The 12,213-nt window shown below is 40.9% G+C and overlaps 2 protein-coding genes across 2 annotated transcripts in view; one reads left to right on the top strand and one right to left on the bottom strand.

The window, feature by feature from the left end:
• Positions 1 to 2,762, bottom strand: part of LOC119651035 (vacuolar protein sorting-associated protein 13B) — a 33,267-nt gene extending 30,505 nt beyond the window's left edge. The window contains exons 1-2 of the mRNA XM_038054352.1: positions 2,585 to 2,762; positions 38 to 2,528 (exon numbers count right to left, since the gene is read on the bottom strand). Coding sequence (XP_037910280.1) covers positions 38 to 2,528; positions 2,585 to 2,659 — 2,566 coding nt within the window. The 5' untranslated portion in view covers positions 2,660 to 2,762. The remainder of the gene's footprint in view (positions 1 to 37; positions 2,529 to 2,584) is intronic.
• A 4,982-nt stretch (positions 2,763 to 7,744) lies between these two features.
• On the top strand, positions 7,745 to 10,610 carry LOC119652726 (BUD13 homolog). The gene is made up of 2 exons (XM_038057024.1): positions 7,745 to 7,997; positions 8,794 to 10,610. Exon 2 carries the CDS (start codon positions 8,795 to 8,797, stop codon positions 10,370 to 10,372), a length of 1,578 nt encoding a protein of 525 aa, XP_037912952.1. The 5' UTR covers positions 7,745 to 7,997; position 8,794; the 3' UTR covers positions 10,373 to 10,610.
• Positions 10,611 to 12,213: the final 1,603 nt, after the last annotated feature.

Below are 12,213 nucleotides of genomic sequence, written 5' to 3'. Positions count from 1 at the left end.
TCAAACATATACCATCTGCTGGAATTTACAAGCTTACCTGCATTAAGATTTTCCATCGCAACGGTGTCATCATAAAACAAAATAGTTTCCAACTCCGGGTCCAGAATCAACGTTGATTCCCGTATCTTCACCAGTACTATAAGCGCATATTTCTGCACATCAGCACTGACTGGCAATTGGACTTTCCACCTGATAAAATCGTCTGCAGACTTTGTCAACCTCGGCGCTTCGAAGAGGGGCACTCTGACCGCTTTTCCATTTTCATCATAATACTGCATTCCACGTATCACAAACGCTTTCACTGCATCTATTGACCCGTCAGTTGTCCAGGTATAATGGAATTTCGAAAAATTTGCACTTGCATTAGGAATGCTCACTTCCAACCGATCCAAGCTTTCATTTCCCAGGTTGTTCCTTGCATTGGATTTGGACAGGGCCCACAATGCTTTTCGATCGTATGCGAATAAAGTTTTCAACAGTCTAATCAGTAAAATTTCTTGTGGTCGAGAGAACCTAATACAAATCCTTCTCATTATGCACGATCCTCGCATTTGTTCGATGTCATCAGCCCAGTGTTGCTCCTTGAGAATAGTGCCGAAAGAGCATATCACATCCGGAATTTCAAACAGGATGAATTCATCAGAACTGTCCACTAAGTACAATTGGATACTTTTCGCGACCACCTCGACCGTCATGTAACACGCATCTAACAGTTTCTTAGGTTTATCGGGGAGTTGGCACGTCGTGTAAACCAGTCGATTCTCATATATAGGAGCGACATTTTGCAATTCCAAACGATTTATACGAAGCGTTAGGAAGGGCAAGCCTACATCGCAAAACGACTTCTTATGGGAAAGACCTTTGACGGGTTGAATTGCTTGAGGCTGTGCTAGCGGATGCACTTCGAAGCTGAATCTATTCAAAGTCAGTGATATTGTCTTCAAAGGAATACTGACCATCAGAGCGTCGTAGTCGTCCATCAGAGGAGGCGGGAGTTTACTCGGACTATCGTCCGACTTGTCTTCTATGTAAGGTGGGTAGTCATAACTGTTAACCATTTCGCGCACGACATTTATCACCCCCAGGATGGCGGAATTATGCTTTACTGTCAAATTCGAAATAAATGCACGAATAAGAGTTGTTTCCGGCAAATTACTATATTCCAAGTCTTTGGCCAATTCTGGGTCGAAAGCATGCCTATCTGGGACTTCAACAATGTGCACCATATCAAATGCAATTGCAGATGTTCGCTTCGATAGATAATCTTCGGTAATTTCCTCCAAGTGTGTCTTTAAGTCAAGCACGGTACGCTTTTTGGACAATTCTGCCTTGGCCTCGTTTTCCGAATCGAAAAAAGACCCTTGCAAGTAAGTATCTGTTGACCCGCTGCCAGCAACTAGTATTGTGTTCTCCACTCCACCACGGATTGCAAACATCCCCAAAGGTTCTATGCATGCTTGCGATATTCCTGCTTTCGTATTGAACCATTTCGATCCGTAGCTGAACGTTTCGGAATATATGCCATTGAAACACAATCTCACGATTGGATTATAACGGATTTTTCTAGAATTTTGCACTATGCTGTCGACAAATATTTCCAATGATTTCAAAGTTAGCTTAAAGTGGGCAATGTATAAGCCAATAGTCAAAATTGGTCCCAAGTTTGCCTTATTTTCCTCATCATCTTCCTCCAGCGGGAATAAGGACGGCACCTTGCTCCAAGCCCATGATAGCATTGAATCTGAATTCAAGAACTCAGTGCTATCCGAAGCTTCCAGTTGCGCACTTTCAATTGATTTTCCTTGCAGTTTCCCGGTTTTCAAAGACAGCACCAGCATTATCAGTCGCATAACCATGGGAAACTGTTGTGACGAGATATTTAATTCCAATGACCTTGTGAACACTTCGATGTTCGTGATTGAAGCCTTCGGCATACTTGCGGGAAATCTGATAAGTATTCTCGTTTCCAGAGAGCATTTGTAAAGAATCGGCTCCTGGCATACATCAATTTGGCCGGCGGAGTTTCTCTTGTCTAAGCAGATTGTCAAGTCGGATACATGCACTAACTTCCGCAAAACGACATTGGTAGGGCTCACATCGACATATGCAGGTTTCCAACCATCGTCGGCCGAGCAAAATGAAAGCAGTTGGATGTTCATCGATACGACAATGTCCTCCTCAACATATTTCAAAATGATGTTGTTGCACGTAATGGAGACATTGTTCACGATTTTGTCGACAAGCGAGTTTAGATACCCTTTGGAAACCTCCTCCACAGGCAGGTTGTTCTTGGGCTTTTCAGGTTTCGGTGGTGCCGAGTTGTTTAAGTCTTTAAGTTTCAGCACGAACTCAATCGTGTTTATTGTAACGGAAATGGGCTCGGAAGTAATCTTGGTCCATGGAATGTGGATAATGAGCTCATGGATGTGGCCAGAAAGGAATTCAAACGGCAACTGGAGCTCATTCTGCAGCACGTCAAGTCTGAGGTCCAGGTTCTGGAAGGCTGCGTCGCCTTCCCAAAGCGAAACCTGCAAACATTTGAGACATAGACTTTGAGCTACACCAAGTATCCGGAAGTACCAACCTGGGCATCCTGTGGACGAAGATTGACATATTTCTGAACGTAGCTTAAAATAATCGGCGTGACAAAGGACTCCATTAAAATTTATAAGTGTCGGCATTTAGACGTGGCACGGGCAAGCTCTAAAAACAATGTTGATCTGTGCCGGTTGACGGAAATTTCATCTACACTCCAAGTTTGTCAGTTTGACAACTGACAACTAATATATGAATGACACCCGAGGTAAACATACATATGCCTCACCTGCATGAAATTTCCCAATGGGGGTGGTGTCAAACGAATCCACCACGTTGTTTACACATTCCCCTCCGTGGTAAAAACGGAGCAATAGCGGATGTTGTTTTTCAATGAATAACCAACGGAGTTGTTTACCGGACACTGTATTTGTTAAAATTAAAATCATTTCCAAGTAAAAACGAAAAACAAGTTCAGTACCAGCTCGAAAATTAGAAAATAAAAGTCAACAATTGGGTAAACTAGTATTTGGTGTGGTGACCATTTGTTTTTAAAACTGCAAGAAATCTTCTTTTAATCGACTCTATAAGTTTTTCGGTGAATTCAGCAGCTTCAGCTCCAAACATTCTTTATGTGATATTCTGGATCCTTTTTGTTATGTGTATCTCCCTTTTTCGTAGCTCCTTTTCGACGTGTGTCCACAAATACCTAAACGCTTTAAATCCGGGCTCTGAGATGGATGAGGAAGGCTCTTTTTGTCATGGTAAAGCAACTATTCCTTAAAGACCATGGCTGTTTGTTTTGAGTCTTGGGTCGTAGTCATGAACCAATGCTGATATCTGATACCAAACCGTACATCGCTGGTAAGTGCTGCCTTAGTATATTAAGGTCTTATGAGTTGCCTCTGCCCTGGACGAAACCGTCAGTCAACTTTTTTGATAAACTTGGGTGTTTAGCCAAAAAGAGGAGCCCGTGGACCAAAAGGGAGGAAGCAAGTTGCTTCGCAAATGGCCCGGTCCGCTATCAAGTGGATGCGGACTCAGGATTCTCTGCGTCCTCAACAAAAAATTATGATAATTTCAGCCTAGTTTAGGTTTGAGCATACAATGGATTTCATTTCAATATAATTCGCACTCATGTCGTGTTTGCGATTATATATAGATGGGGTGATTACCATCACCTTTCGCCACTTTCCATCACGTTGCTTCCAGGGCAGGGATGAGATAGCGTCTGATGAGTTGTCCCTTCCCTGGTGGTGCCGGTTGATATTGAACAGCATAACCATAAAATTGCCGATCGTGCCGGCGCTTCAAGTTCTTCAATGTTAACATTTTTCAAGAAATCGAACGCGCCAACTTTAAAGAATTTGGATACTGCCATGGCAAAGGCATCTGGGCCTATATACAAGAAAACCACAGTTTTCGCTCTAATGATTGTGCATTCAAATTGATTCAGTCCTGTTTCGATCAGAAATTTAGATGCAGACGTACGAAATTAGAAATCATAGTAGTAAATGGTCTGCCGCGCATAGTGGTGGAAGAACTCAAAGAGGGTCTTGGTAAATCCAACTGTATTACAATTTCAACCCGCGCTTTGAATCACGGTAACAAGAAATTATATTCTGCTGCTGATGGCCTACCTGTAGATTATGGTTTTGTGTAACACAAAACCTTATTAAAATCGATTCATTGTCTGTCTGTCTAACTGTATGTCTGTCACACGCACTTTTTTCCAAAACAGTGAGTGACATCAATTTACGTGGAGTTTAAAGAGAGGCTCTCCATACATGCAAAGGGGTGATGTAACAATTTTTCCACCGGATATAGTTACGCGGGATGTCAAATGAATGGTCTCGATACTATTACTTTAGCAAGATGATATTAATTTTTACTTGGATTGTAAAGTACGCAAGCTAGGAGTCAAAATGTGCCCACATAAAGTGAGTAAGGACTCATTTTCGGAAACTACCCAACCCAAAACTCTCAAAAAAATTTAGACCTCAAAATATGTTCTCATGTCCCCCCGATATTTGCTCAAATAAACTTACTAATAGTATATTTTAAACTTTTAGAATTTGGCGGAAAACCTCCTTTAAGTTCACCCTAGGATACTAAATGCACCGCATAGAGTATAGTATCACGCATACGCATGCCAAGTTTCATGGAAATCGAACTATTAGTTCAAAATTATAGCAGTTCAAACTTGTCAATTTCGTGCGAATTTAATGCATTCTAAGCCAAGCAAATAATATGCTGACATCATAATTAACGAGAATAACTGATATTCGAGTGAAATATCAAATTTCTATTCATGTAGAATCTATTTCTCTCTAGCCCTTTTTAAGGTTTTGTGTAAAATGAAGCCTTATTAAAATCGATTCACTGTCTGTTTGTCACACGTACTTTTCTCCGTAATGGCTAAACCGATATGAATGAAATTTGGTGGACATATGGGAACTATGAAATCCCACGCATACAATAAGTAACATAAATTTACGTGCAGTTTAAAGGGGTCTCCCCATACACGTAAAGGGTGATGTAAACACTTTTTTTCATTCAATGTGGGGTATCAAATGAAAGGTCTTAATTAGTACTACGAATCTGATATTAGTTTTCACGTGAATTGCAAAGTGCCCGGGTAAGGAGTCAAAATGCACAGGCTTAAAATAAAATAGGACTCATTTTCGGAAACTCAAATCAAAAAATCCGAAATCAGGAAGGTGCGCTTAGATGAAATCTAGGCGTCAAAATATGTCCCATTCCGATATCAGCTGAGATAAACTTATTAATATTATATTATAATAAATTGACTGGAAACCCCCCCCCCCCCTTAAGTTCCTCCTAGGAGCACCGGCTTAGAAGACAGTATCGTACATACGCATGCTAAGTTTCATGAAAATCCGGCTATTAATATCAACGTTATAGCAGTTCAAACTTATCAATTTTGTTGAATTTACCTCATCCCAAGCCATATAAATAAGATGCTGACGTCATAATTAACGAGAATAATTGACATTCGAGTGAAATATTAAAATTCCATTCATGAAGAATTCACTTCTCCTCTGTCCTTTTTGTATCTGTTGTAGGTTGTCTTTTCACATTTGTTAATAATACTGGGCTTGTTTGTGAAGCGTATGAAGTTGACTACTATCAATTAGTGCTTTACAGATCAAATTTTTTGTGTAAATGGCTTTTTAAAAAGTAGAAAGCAATTTAATTTTTAACTATGAACACAAGTAATTATCAGGTATTCATCATTCCTCACATAGGGAAAGACAAAACCTTTTATACCTGGAGCGTCTAGCTTCCGGTTTCCCGACTTGTGAATTTTATTATTTTTATTCATTATTATAATTTTCCTTTCATTATTCTTAGTTAGTCTTTTATCTTTTTTCTCTCGTTTTCTTCTTCTTATTTTCATATAATATTGAATTTTTATTATGAATTAGTTAGTGTCTCATGAAAAACGATTTCGCTAGAATCGTTGAGTTTTATTAGCTATTTCAATTGAGGATTCAGTGTTTTTTAAATCTAGCGCTAAAATGGAAGGTATTTTTACCCCCTATGGATCAAATTGTTTGTTTTTTTATAAAACTGTGGGAGGAAGAAGGGCGCTTCTACGCTTTTTAGTGTAGTCTTATACAGAAGATTGATATCATGTAAATAATTATGGGAGTGATTCTGGAGCGAGATATTTGAAACGTGAGCTGCGGAAATGTGAGGTACATTTCCTGAGAATAGTTCTTTCGCATTTTTGGAGTTGTGTGCTCATACGGGAAAGCCATATGTGAGAATGAGTCTGATAAGGGATTTGTACATTAGAAGTTTGCTATTGATTTGGAGGTCTCTAGATGCGAAAAGCCTTTTTAGCATAGCTGTGGCTATACTGGCTTTCTTTAAGGTCTCTTTGGCGTGCTAATTTGCTTTTGCTCTATGGTGCAAAGTGATGCCCAGGTGCTTTATTTTATCCTTAGGAGTTAGTTAGTGATTCAACAGCGCTTTACTTTCTACTAAACTATATAAACCATATAAGTTCCGATTTGTTGGGATTGACTGTAAGTACCCATTTATTGAAATAAGAATTAATTACGTTACGAAGTCTGTTGAGAGCTCTAACCACCGCTAGTGAGCTGTTATTGTTGGCCATCACAATGGTGTCATCCGTAAAGAGTAGACCCCCCAGAGATGGAGCAGAAGGGATTCTGTTGGCCGTTGAGCTGTTTGGTAATGTTTCGTTGGGCGTGAAAAGTGGAAGTCTAGTAGATGTAACATTTCTTGAAGGGATGCCGCTGAGGTCATTGTTGAATGAAGGTGACGAGAAGATACGTATAACGATGTCGCAAAGAAAGATTTTGAAGGATTTGGGGCTCAAAACTAAGCCTTCTGGTATTCCTGCCAAGATGAGTGGATCTGTGGATCTAAGATCTCCAATACATATGTAAAAGGACCTATTTTGTAAGAAGATACAGAAGATCCGAAGCGTGTGTAGGGTGCACATGGTTTTGATAAGTTTATAGATAAGCCCTTCTTTCCACACTGAATCGAAAGCCTTTTCTAGGTTGATTGATCACGCGATTGTGCACTGTTTTTCCTCCAGATGTGTTGAAGCAAATTCTATTTTGATTAAAAAATAAATGGTTACGTTAAGAGTAAATCACATTTCGAAAGTATTGACAAACAAAAACATTCACTCGTCATATTATTGATAGACATTTTTATTTTCAAAAGGCTAGACTTCCAATTGCCAAAATCGCCAATAGATTTATGGAATTTATTACTAGAATGTCGAGGGACCCAAGAACAAAGAAAAAAACGTTCAAAACTTAAGCAGCATATGCCACTTTCCATTATTGTAGTGCTCAGAAGTGGATCGTAAGCACATAAGAAACACAGTTTACAAACTGGAGTATAAGCCAAAGGGTTTTATTTTTATACAAAGCTCTCAATAAACAAATGTACCTGGAAAAACTACTTATCTTAACGCAAAACGATGATCGGTTGATCATATCTAGTCAGGGAAACCACCAGTCGCTTCGGATAGGAAATACGCCAAGCACGATCGACACCAGCGCTCTACCGATTCAACGCGGCATGATTTCCAATTTGAGCCGCATTCAAACTCTCATTACATGTTTAGCAGTGTGCCCGCAATTGCATTTACCGAGAGCATGAACCCTTTTGTGCCTGTTCAGTTGGTCGATTCGTCAAGTTCAATGGCTGCCGGCGTCCCTTCATCTTTGCATCGGATTCGGTTTGAAGTGTTCGGTTTTCAATTTGCGAAATAACGGCGAGATATCAGTTGGATTAGTGTTTGCTTAATATAAATTTGGGCGGCAAAGGCATTTACTTGTTTTGCGCTAGACAAAGCGAAGAAAAGTGCCTGGCGTTAGTGGGATTCGGAGTTGGTCAAGTCGTCAGTCGCGTACACAACGAGTACAGGGCGCAAATTTTCTATAAATAGTGTGAGTATTGTTTTTGCTTGTTGCCACAATAGAAATTATTGTCGCGAGATGGCAATCAAGGGAATTTTGTGCGTTAATTTAGTGGAATTCCAGCTTGGGTTTGTGGTAAAATTGTGAGGTTTGTAAGGAATGCAGTCCCTAGGGGGCTGTAGCAAGGAAAATGTTCCGCGGTCTCGGCTAGTGCTGTTGACTTCAAATGCGTTGCATTCGCCTGAAATAGCATTGATGGCCAGAGTGCATGCATTGATAGTGCAGCGCGTCGAATGACGTCTGCGAATGTACGGGGGATAATCGTGGGGACACATACCTTCTGCAATAGCAGTTGCGAAAGGAATTCTTGTAAATCAGATGTTCTGGAAGGTTGTTGACTTCTTTTGTTAAAGGTTGGCGCATATTGCTTCGTCTGGACAGGTCTAACCTAGTGAATTCAATAGATAAAGACCAACAGATTAGAAAGTTTTCCTTCTGTGAGTGGAAAGTCCATAGCCATAAAGATTTACCTGACCCTTGGTGACTGTCTACTGTCAAGGGTATTTTTTCTTCATATAGTCATCGTCTTATCTCGTCCAGGCAACATTAAAAGAAAACATTAGAAATCCGATTTGTCTACCTCCAAAGAACCAAACTAGTTCTAGCCCGTACCTGATGCCGTACATTTCCGCGAATAACTCGTGCAGGTAGAAGCGCTCAAGATGGTTTTCGGCCGCGCAATTAACGGCCAATTAGTATCTTGAAATTCGTCAGTTTTAAGTCGTTGCGTGTAATTCACCCTAACAAAGTACTTTTTGTATTGCAGCATGAGCCTCCAAATATCGAAAACTCCCGCCGGGTCTGCAGTAGACCAGAGACACTTATCGCTCACTCCGAAGGATGCAAAGAACAGCAAAACCTGCACTAATGGCCACGACAAAAGTACTTCAGGCGAAAATGCGGCGCAGTCCAAATCAGTAAAGTCGGATGATGTTGCAGCTAAACAAATCGAGGACAAATCCAAAAGCCAAAATGAGGCCGCCAAGACCAATCACAAGCCCGAGAACGGCAGTGCCAAGGAGCAAGATAAGAAAACTCCTTCCAAAGGAGAAGACAAGGACGATTCGAAGCCCAATTCTGAGAAAGTGAAAAGTGAGTCAAAGGCAAAGCGGGAAAGTCCTAAAGTAAAGAGTGAAAGTCCCAAAACGGTGAGCTCTCTAAAAGTTGATTCGGTTCCAAAATCGGAAAAGGAGAAGGTTAAAAACGAATTGAAAACCGTTTCCGAAAGGAAGACCAGGAAAGACTCGTCGAATGGAATTGAAACCTCAAAGGCTGAACAAGTGCCAAAATCGAAAGCAGAAAACGAGATCAGCAAACATCTTCCCACCCCCAAGACTGAAAAGAATGAAACAGCCAAAGCAAAGCCAGCAGAGAAACTCGAGTCTGAATCGAATGCCAAAACAGAAAATCTGACTCCCAACGAAACACCACTGAACGGGGAGAAAGTAGCCACCGCAGAGAAGACGCAGTCCGAAACAATTGCGCTGGAGACTGCAGTGGAAAAAACAGGTTCAACTGTCGATGAAGAAATGGCAACTCTAGCGGTCGACTCTGAACTTGACGTTGTTGAAAACAAACTGACTGGAAAGATCCTGAAACTAAAATCAACGCCACACAAGACAAACGCTACAGAAAAATCCAAGGGCAAGACCAAAGCAGCTGAGAAGACTCCAAAGCAAGTTGTTGCCGACAGCCCAGTAAGCGCGACCATCCGAAGCGAAGAACTTCGGACGCGCCCATCACTTGGGCACATTTCTGGGCGACGAAGTTTCAGGAATCTGCCAGCCATGCCTCCGCGGAGATACAATCATGAAGTTTACAGACCAATCACCACTGAATTGGACAACAGCAGCTCAAGCTTGAACGTGACCGTGGGATCCGAAGTTGCAGCTGACAATTCGTTCTCCTTCTTAGGTTTCGGCCGCAAAAGGGAGTACACCGAATCGGTCGATACTCAAAGCACACAAAGCGATAACAGTGCAAAGACACCGAAACGGGCGCGCCTAGATATTGGCTTGCTGAACATCGTCAAGACTCCCATAACCATGCTGCGCTCCAGATTCTCCAAAGTTGCAATGCATTGTAGTACACCCAACGCTCAATCACGAGAAGGCAGCGATGAGGATGGAGTCGAAAACGTTTCGGTGATTGACGTCGAGGAGCCTGCAAACCAACTAGCAATGAACGAGCCCAACAGCCTTCCTGAGGACCTGAGCAACAAGCGGCCAAAAGACAAGGATGAGTGTTTCGATGAGCGCGCGAAAGAAGCACTCCAGATGGATGTTGGCAACGAAGTCGTGGAGAACCCAGGCGACACCAAAAGGAAGAATTGCAATATTATGTAATTTGCTCACGAGGGCACATGATGAAAGGATAGCGATGAAAGACACTTCCCGTGTTAGCAGTAGATTTTTGCAAGGAGAAGATATATCAATCGATTTTAAACCAATTTAGCTGAGTAAGAATATGCGATAAAACTTATTTTAATCCTGTTCCGTTGATTTCACATTGTATTTTTATTTTATATTTTGATTTCGTACAGAGTGCGCTGTACGTTTTATCAATAAATAACCATTACAGGAAGCATCGCCTTTTAATTGTTCGCTCCTCTATCAGTTTTATTTGAACGCGTTGGTCATGCTTCATTGTGCCATGGCACTGTTATCAATCGTTCTCTTTGCTTGCACAATGAGTTTAAGCTCAAATGGGGAAAGTGTTTTGGTTTTTTTTTCTAATTTGTGTCATTCAATGTTTGATTCCTCCTTGAACTTGAGGAGTTCGAGTAGCTACTAGTTTCGACTGCTAGAAATTGCGAGAGATTTCATGTACCACTTGGTAGCATTACATTATCTAATATGACCTTGTGAGATGTGGTTCAAGACTACACCCAAAGCCTTCGCAGCTTGTCGTAAAAGGGGATTAAAAGGGACAAAAATTTGTGGGCTAGCAAAATGCCAATTTCGAAACTTTATTGTTACGGAAACGTCGACAACGCCTCGGATAGGGACTAACCTATTTGACGACGAAATTATTGAAGCAGATGAACGGATAGGACTAGAAGCTCCGGCCCCGATACTGTGAGAAATCCCGGGAAGTTCAACGTAGTGTGCGCCATGGCAAAAGGGAATTTGTTACTGCTCTGGTCAGACAAGCAAAAGCCTACCTACCTTTTTAATTTTGTCTAGACAACATTCGGTCTCTCCTAATGATGTCTGTTTTCAGATTTAAAGTGAAATAATGGTGTTATAAAAGGATGGTCATATTCATGATTTGGAAGGAGAGATAGTGAAACCCCTAATTTTATGTGAAAAAATGTCAAGAAGGAAAAAATTAAGTGTTGAAGAAAAAACCGTATTCTGGTTTTGCGGGAAGGAGGTGATAGTAATAGGGAAATAGGGAGAAAAATTAATTGTTCTAAGGCAAATATTAGAATTTCTTTTGAAAAGATGCCAGAAATGACACTGGGACGAAAACAAGAAGAGCTGGCGGAAGTAGGTGATTACTCCCCGGGCCAGAGAGAGCGAGCACCCCTGTGAGATAGATTTGCAACTGCTCCTCAATTACGAGTTGTGTTCTCTGATGAGTCGAAATTCAATTTGCTGTGCGAAGAAAAGGAGAGAGATTTGACCCTCAGTGTGTTGTACGAACTGCACGCCATTCTCCCTCGTTAATAATGTCGGGATGCATAACATTCTAAGCGGTGCTGTCAACGCAGAAAACTACAAAAAAGGTAACGAAGATTGCGTTATTCAGACGGTAGAAGGATTGTATGAGCACTAATCCAACATAATCCTTTATATTTTTCCAAACTACGAGACATACGTACATATTACGCTCACCCTAAACAAACAAACTGCCTATTTCCGAATACTGTACACATATATGCTCGTATATCAATTGATCGTGCCCATATTTCCGATTTATTTCTTATATCTATCTGAATTAGGCACTGCCCGCAAAGTCCATTAGCACGCATATATGTACTATATACCTGCATACACACATGTCTCGTTGGAATAATTGATATTCATATACAAATGATTAAAAAACTAAAACAAAATAATTCTTTTCCACCCAATTCACACGAACTTACTTCGTTGTGGTATTGATGAATTGATATGTGATGATGACGTCATGCAGGTTGTAGAGTGCACGAAATTCACAAAAAATTGTAGTTTTACCCCCT

This window comes from Hermetia illucens, chromosome 3 (assembly GCF_905115235.1).
Source record: "Hermetia illucens chromosome 3, iHerIll2.2.curated.20191125, whole genome shotgun sequence".
Lineage (NCBI taxonomy): Eukaryota > Metazoa > Arthropoda > Insecta > Diptera > Stratiomyidae > Hermetia > Hermetia illucens.
The sequence above is the reverse complement of the archived record's forward strand: the minus strand, read 5'-3'. Positions and strand labels throughout refer to the sequence as shown.